The sequence below is a fragment of the Ictalurus punctatus genome, chromosome 20 (genome assembly GCF_001660625.3).
Source record: "Ictalurus punctatus breed USDA103 chromosome 20, Coco_2.0, whole genome shotgun sequence".
NCBI classification, from domain to species: Eukaryota; Metazoa; Chordata; class Actinopteri; order Siluriformes; family Ictaluridae; genus Ictalurus; species Ictalurus punctatus.
In genome coordinates, this window is record NC_030435.2 from 19,488,068 (window position 1) to 19,496,527 (window position 8,460).

General features: G+C 41.2%; 1 protein-coding gene across 1 annotated transcript in view; it reads left to right on the forward strand.

Moving 5' to 3' along the window:
- LOC108280165 (leucine-rich repeat and immunoglobulin-like domain-containing nogo receptor-interacting protein 3) overlaps positions 1-7,952 on the forward strand; it is a 54,503-nt gene extending 46,551 nt beyond the window's left edge. Inside the window, exons 2-3 of the mRNA XM_017494968.3 lie at positions 260-775; positions 898-7,952. Coding sequence (XP_017350457.1) covers positions 305-775; positions 898-2,241 — 1,815 coding nt within the window. The 5' untranslated portion in view covers positions 260-304 and the 3' untranslated portion in view covers positions 2,242-7,952. The remainder of the gene's footprint in view (positions 1-259; positions 776-897) is intronic.
- The last annotated feature ends 508 nt before the right edge of the window (positions 7,953-8,460 follow it).

The window sequence follows — 8,460 nt, forward strand, 5'->3', positions numbered from 1 at the left end:
ATTACTCAGTAGATTTGATAACTTGTGTGTTCTTATGCCAAATCGACCACTGCTTAATGTTATTCCCAGTTCAGCACAAAGCTTTTAAGTGAGAAAATTAGATGCTGATACTATTATATCAACAGTTCTTTTCACAATGTGGTCTATTTATATATCCTAATGTCACATATTTTTCAGGGTGCACATTTGTAATTGCCAACCTCTCACACTCTCTCGTCTAATCTCATGTCTTATCCTTTTCTGCTCTGCTTCTCTATAGGTGTGTGGTAGACTGATTCCTCTAGAGTGAGGTGGTGGGGTGCTCATGGCTGCCCTATGGGGCCTGGGCTGGCTGGGTGTGAGCCTCACCCTGTTGGCCCTCGCCCCAGTGTGCCAGAGCTGCCCGCCACGCTGTGAATGTGCGGCTCAGCTCCGCTCCGTGTCCTGCCAGCGAAAGCGTCTGTCGGGTGTACCTGAGGGCATCCCCACAGAGACCCGGCTGCTGGACCTCAGTCGGAACCGGCTACGCTGGGTGTCACCAGGAGACCTGGCACCATATCCACGGCTGGAAGAAGTGGACCTCAGCGAGAACTTAATCTCCACACTGGAGCCCAATGCCTTTGCCAGTCTGCAGGCACTGCGAACACTACATCTTCGTGGAAACCAGCTGAAACTGGTGCCTATGGGCGCCTTTGCTCGCCTGTCGAACCTCACAACCCTGGACCTGAGTGAAAACAAGATTGTCATCCTGTTGGATTATACTTTTCAGGACCTGCACAGTCTCAAACACCTTGAGGTTAGAAAGATACATTTGATGGTTTGATGATAGAATAGATGAAGTGTTTGTGATATTTTCACGTTAAATGCATAACTAATCTGACATTTCAATGTTTTCAATGTCTTTTTCCCACTTTCCAGGTTGGTGACAATGACTTGGTCTACATCTCCCATAAAGCTTTCTCAGGATTGCTGGGTCTGGAAGACTTAACCATAGAAAGATGCAACCTGACTTCAATTTCTGGCCAAACTCTATCCTACCTACGCAACCTGGTCACCCTTAGATTACGCCACCTCAGCATCTCTACCATTGAAGACCAAAACTTCCGCAAGATGTCTGCTTTGCGAGGGCTAGAGATAGACAATTGGCCTTACTTGGAATACATCTCCCCTCTTAGTTTCCAGGGTCTAAACTTGACCTGGCTGTCCATTACTAACACCAACATTACTGCAGTCCCTTCTGCTTCTTTCCGCAACCTTGTTTACCTGACATCCCTTAATCTCTCCTACAACCCCATATCTGTGCTGGAACCCTGGGCATTCAAGGATCTTATAAGGCTGAAAGAGCTACACATGGTCAGCACTAACCTACAAGCTGTAGAGCCTCATGCTCTGGGTGGTCTGAGGCAGATTCGGGTGCTCAACCTCTCCAACAATGAACTGGTCACACTGGAAGACAGCTCCTTTCATTCCGTCAACAGCCTTGAAACGCTACGAGTAGACGGGAATCCACTTGCTTGTGACTGCCGGCTTCTCTGGATTCTGCAACGCAGACGCACTCTGAACTTTGATGGGAAAATGCCAATATGTGCTGCTCCACCTGAGGTACAGGGTAATATCCTGAGCAGCTTTCCGGATTCTGCATTATTTGACTACTTCACTTGCCAGAAGCCGAAGATTCGCAACCGGAAGCTTCAACAGGTGACAGCGCGAGAGGGTCAGTTGGTGTCCTTCCTGTGTCGTGCTGATGGTGAACCTCCGCCTGCCATCATCTGGATCTCACCACAGCGGCGAAAGATCACCTCGAAAAGCAGCAGCAGGATCACCGTCTTACCAAGTGGAACGTTGGAGATCCGATATGCCCAGGTGACTGACAGTGGCACATACATCTGCATCGCCAGCAATGCGGGTGGCAACGACACCTACTTTGCCACACTGACGGTGAAAGGACAACCGGTGGACCCCGCTATGTTCGCCAACCGTTCTCTGTATGCGGTGGACTTTAATGACACTGGTCTGAACAGCACACGTGTCTTCCTTAAGTTCACACTTGACCTCACCACAATCCTGGTGTCTACAGCCATGGGCTGCATCACCTTCCTGGGTGTAGTACTCTTCTGTTTCCTGCTGTTGTTCGTGTGGAGCCGCGGAAGGGGTCAACGCAGGAACAACTTCACAGTAGAGTACTCATTCAGGAAGACCGAGGGGCCCACTACCAGTTCGACCTCTGGAGGGACCCGCAAGTTCAACATGAAAATGATATGAAACAACGCAGCCAGGGGCCCCCTGGGGGAGGCATAAACACCCAACATAAACACACAGCTCTGACTCGCAGTAATATCAGAAGAAGTTTTAGGGACTAATGTGATTAAACTTACCTTGATCTCACTGCCTTTGGAAAAGGTGTTAATATTTCAATTAAGTCACTTGGATTTGATACGCTAATAAGTTTCCTTTAGCTAAACCTTATTTGCTTGGATGGTTGGTTGCCATTGTTACAACATATTATTACCATTGCTAATGATTTTGTAATGCCAAATCTAAACAGCACCTTAGAGATATATGATCACCAACCAATGTTATGGTAAAAATCCTTTAATGAATTTAATATACAGTGTAGTGGTTCTAACAAAATGACCTGCAAATTGAAATGCTAATTTAGAAAATAGTGAATGCACAAATAGCAGTTGTCGTGTATTTAAATTAAACAACCGTAATGCTATAGTTGAAAAAGCAACTGGCCAATCAAATGGCTAAAGCCATTGAACCATGAGTTTCTGAACTACAAGCTTGGCTTTCTGTCATGTCTGCGATTAGGTGCTGTGTAAGTTGGGACAAGCACACTGGCCGCAACACTGTGAGTGCACTGCTGCTACTGCCATACTGGTATTCAGTTAGCAGCATTGTACTGTAGTGGATATAAGCTAACGTGCAGCCAGGACCTCAGGGTCTGATTTGGACTTGGGTACTGGTTGCACTATTAGTGGATCTATAGTGCTTATACCAGGCTAGTGGAGGACCGATATAGGGGATTTTCTCATATCCTCTCCACCGCCGGGCATAGGCACACACCGCGACCCATAAGCCTTCATGGGGGGAGGCTGCGGGCGTCAGGTCCGTTTGATGTCAGACACTTGCTGTATGTACATGTCTACAAATGTACTCTTAAGCCATTACCAAGCAACACCTGCACAATACAGTTATAGCTTTATTTGTTTACAATGCATAGTACTATGCAGGGAAGATGTGAGACATACACAAGCTTTCTTCAGCACACTTGAGTTTTCTTGTGTTTGCATTTCAGGGAATGGTAAAATAATATGACCAGAGCTTGTTTTATTTTTCTATTACGCTACTGTATAGACCTTTTGGTTTTAGGTAAATGTCATTAATTAGTGAATATGTTAATGGAGAAGAATGTTGTGTTCATGGTTATTGCCGTAGCTTTACCATACACAATATGATTTAATTATGCTAATTACTGCTTGGTTTTATTTGACATGCACTGGCAGTAATAGCATCAAGTGCAATAACAGAGAAAATCTGCTTTGCTTTTGAGACTTTTTATTGGATGAATAATGTAACATAGGCATGACTCTTTTCATGGAACTGAAGCAGTTCTTTTTAAAGTTGGCATATTGAAAAAACTAAAAAATAACTAATCATATGCAGACATAAACATGCTATATTGTCGTTTAATGTCATGTATTGATGGTGTTGAGAAGTTTCAGATCATTTTATATACCATCATGACATTAGAAACACATGTAACACACACATACGTTTATAAGAAAGGGTGATTGGTGATGCTGTGATCATAATCATCATCATCACCATCATCCTTCTCTTTTTCTGACTCATTTCTTGGCGGCCAGTGTGTGAAAGTCTCTGCTTCTCCTGCCCAGTCTTCAACCCCCCATTAATCCCCGTTCCCATACCCCGACTGGGTCTTAATGAGAGAGGGGTCCCTGGCTGGAGACCATGGATGTAAATGATAATCATGACACCCATCTAACCCATGTGTATTTGACTGTAGAAGGTATTTCCTTAATGTATTTAGTTCATATGTGTTTTGTACTTATTCATTTTATTATTGTTTTGTTTTTTTTAATTGCTGGTTGTTCTAGAGATGTTGATGTTAATGATCTGAAGGATGATCTGTTCTCAATACTACGCTGTTTGATTTGGAGCTTTTATAAGGTAAGGGGGGAAAATATGATATAAAATCAAGCATCAAGCTCCAGGGTCCCTGGTTCAATCGTGAGCTCGGGTTGCTGTCTCCGTGGAGATTTTCATGTTCTCCGCATCTCCGTGTGTTTCCTCCAGGCTTCTCTGATTTCCTCATGCTTCCCAAAAAAACAGAAGCTTGTATGGTAGGTGGATTGGCTATACTACATTGCCCCTAGGGGGGTGTGTGTGTGCATGGTGAGCTGCAATGGACTGGTGTCCACATCCAGGGATTATTCCCGTGTTAATCAGGATCCACCAGAATAAAGTACTGAATATGAATGAATGAAAGTCTTTCAATGCTGAACTGTAATCCACTAAACAAGGCAATTTCTTTCTACCGAACGTCAACAACAGTTTAAAATGATGACAGTCTTTATTTAAAATGTGGTGTTGAGAACAGATTAACAAACCAAAGAGCCATGAGTAGAATGCTTATTCTAGGTAAAGTTCTCACTCTTTCGCCACCCCACCCCTCGTCCCTATTTTGCTCATCTGAAACCTAGCTAAATGTTCTCGGACCTCACCGACATCATCAGCAGTGCAGTAGGATGGATTGTGTTCGTCATCAGTACAGTCGATGTTGTCCTTGTGGCCTGTGACTCGATGTTGTTCGTTCGGTTGATCGATCAGATTTGTTTCCTAGTTTATTAGCTTTTCGTTAGCGTTAGCTCCTAGTCGTGCAGTCAGTCACTGTGTTTAGGTGTGGTGTGGTGGTGGATGGTGGAGAAAGGAGGCTCAGCCGGGGATGTGACTCCACGTCCTCCCGGCGTCACTTGACCCCTTTATATCCCAACCCAGTTTTCCTCTTTACGACACCAGCGGTGTCCATGGACTTGCGTAGCAGCTGGAACACTCTGCATCTGTCATGAATACATTGATTTACTGTTTACACTTCAGAATACAGAACAGGGTGTGAAATGCAGACAGATTGGGCGTGAATGGGATCCGAAAGTGGAACGTGTAGCATGGAAGTGTTTCTTAGTAAATTGAACAGAACTGAAGAAAAGGTGAGATATTCTTAGCATGCTGCAGTCGTTCTTCTGAAGTGATAAATAAACGTGATTATATTTGGTATTTTCATTTTTCTAGCTCTAATATCATGTGGCCAGGACGGAATTTGTTCAGTATCTACAAAGCGTTTGGTCTGTTTAAAAATGTAGACTCTTAGGGCAGGAGAAAAGCGTGACATTTCCGATGGAGCAGTATCTTCCTGGCAGTGTTTGAAATCTCAACAAATACATTCAGTGGAGCTGCTCCACTTCTGTCACTGTCTCTGTTCTGCCCCCCTGCTGAGTACATCAGCTGTATAGATGATAGGCAGACAGATATACTCATTTTACTCTCTGTCTCTCTGTCTCTGAGGACTGAAGACCTGCCTCCCAGACACACACAATTTGCAGCAATATCATAAGAAATGGATGGAGAAGCTTAAAAGGTTTCATCACTTGGGTGGAAATCAAAGGAAAGTTGCTTAAGAAGAGTAGTGTTTAAATTAAATGGAAATAATTAGTTATATTATATAACTGGTAAGGAATACTCTTCTTAAGTATAACCTACTTTTTAGTCGTGCATTTTATTCATTTTCTACATAAGCTTACACACGAAATGCCCAACTTTGGCCCATAGGAGTGCAGAGTCAATACTTATTAGTCGATAATTATTAAACCAGATTGAGCAGCTGTAGATACAGTTGTACTAAATATCATCTCATGTTATGGATTTGAAGTAGGTACCAGACATTTTCCTCATGCTGACAGTTGCATCTCGTTTGCGCAATGAGTTGAATAATATTGCTTTATTTTTTCCTCTCTGAGCTTCAGAAAGTAGGTCTAATGCTCCCTCGCCCCCTCAGCAGTCTGCTCTTATCTGAACTTTCCTTCCTGATTACACAGGCAACAGGAGACCCCTGGTTTTCAGGGGGACTTCATGTCCCTTTTTGCCCATGTAAAGAAAGATGCATGTCTAGCTAATGCAGTGACTTCATCACAATATCATGATGAAGGCTAATAACATCACAAAAAAAAAAAAAAAAAAACATGTAGGCCTTTTTTTTTTTACTGGAAACAAGGATGAAATTTTCAATTATTTACTGAAACAAACCTATTTTTGGTGAGACAATGCTAATTTTACAGTGATGTTTTGACGAATGCTAATAGGCTAAACTTCTATTCATCTTTTTTTGTTGTTCTTGTTGCTTTTTTTCTGCAGTATGTGTCTGGGTGGTGGATGTTGTTGAGGCTGACAAGTAATCAGCTCATAAAAGGCTGCGTCCCAAACCGTATACGAACAAAAACTAAATGCTAGTTTTGCGACAACTACAACACTAACCGTGGTTTTGGCTACTGTTTTGGCTAGTTTGTTATTTAACAATGTACTTTGCGGATAAGACGTAGGTACAAAGGTACAGACCATACAAATTTGTCACAGGGTTATAAGATATTTAAAATGCGACTCTGCTGCCATCTTCTGGCGACTACATGTAATAGCATGAATTATATTTTCCCCTATTATACTGTATATGTGAATTTACATAAAGCTTATTACCTGCCATATATGCTCTAGACTATTTTACACAGAGCAAATTGTGACTGTTAGCTTAAAAAAATATAATAATAATAATAATCATGGTATATTTACGTTTAGTAGAAGGTTTAAATCATTTGGGTTGAATTTTATGGAACTGTAACAAAAGCTTAACTTTAGGAACATCTTTTATTCTTTTTTTTGTTGTTGTTCTTTTCAGACAATAAAAAAAGTTGTAATATCTATTCATAACTGTGAAAGACCGACTGGAATTAGAATAGGCCATACGATCGATATTTCAAGTGCCATGCTTTTCCGTGACACACTTATTGTTAATGATTTGTATCTATGACCAATAAATCTTGTTAAGAGATTAAGAATTATACAATATTCTCTCTTGTGAACTAGCAGATCTATGTGATCTATGCATGCCTCTCCTTAAAAATTTGCCAAACACACTTGTTCTTATGTAAATCTCTTTTCATGTCTTTAAAGCATACTGCGGGGTTGGATGAAAAAAAAAAAACATTATCCAGGATTATTAATCCTTATGAATAAGAGCCATACATGTATGCACGGTTACCTGCTGGTGTGATGTGCTTTAATTAAAAAAAAGTACTCAGAACTAGGCCTATTATTTGTCTATGTCTTTTCTATTCCAGGGACCAACGTGTTTGCAGTTAGTTTCATTTTTTTTCTTAAAATGTCTTGCTTTATACTATGTTTTGACCCTGACACACATCCAGTGGAGACTGGAGGTTTATAATATCTTGCTTTCTGGTCTCTGATTTCTTTCACTCAGTCCTGTTTAAAAAAAAAAAAAAAAAAAGAGCCACACACACACAGTGCCACAGAGAGCTTAAAACACGAAGGGCAGAATGTCAGATAATGTATCATGTGATAGATCATTTAATTTTCTATATTTTTTTATTGAAATGTGTTATGTCAGTGCTATATGTACAGTAAAGAGAGAGACATGTGCATATGTTATATATAGATGTCATTCGTGTGTGTGTGTGTGTGTGTGTGTGTGTGTGTGTGTGTGTGTGTGTGTGTTTGAGCTTTTGGTCAGATCATGGTTTTATTTGTACAACTACTTCATCCAACCCCACAGCAGCTCAGTCCAGTCTCAGAATAATGTGTTTTCTAAGCTTGTTTTTTACTGTTTGTCTTACAAAGAAAAAAAAGCACATTGCATTCATAAAAGCATGCTGTACACCGTGGACTGTCTCTTTGTTGTCTTTTGTCATGTGTTTGTGTGAATGTGCACTCTCATGACCCCTTCAGGCCATCATACTGATATACACGTACTGTATATACAGTACACACATGGCACCTAATTCATGTACAGACATTCCTGTGTGTTTGTCACCAATTCTAATGAATGAGAATGAAAACTTTGACACGCTTTTTCCCTTTTTCACCACCCAAGACCACCTTCCCTGTCTGACTTCCTTTTCCTATTTCAGAGGATCTCATTTCAGGGAAGGAAAAAGTGGAAAACAGATGCCTGTAATGAAGAAAGTGGTGAGATACAGTATTGTTCAGCAGTCTTAGGCACATGAAAAGAAATGCTGAATGGCAAAGATACCTTCGAAAATAATGAAATTAAACGTTTCAACGTGAAAAAAGAATACTATAAAGAGCAGTAAACAGTAATAAATGAAACAAAGTCAATATCTGGTGTGACAATCCTTTGCTTTTAAAAAAAAAAAGTGTAATCTCATGTAC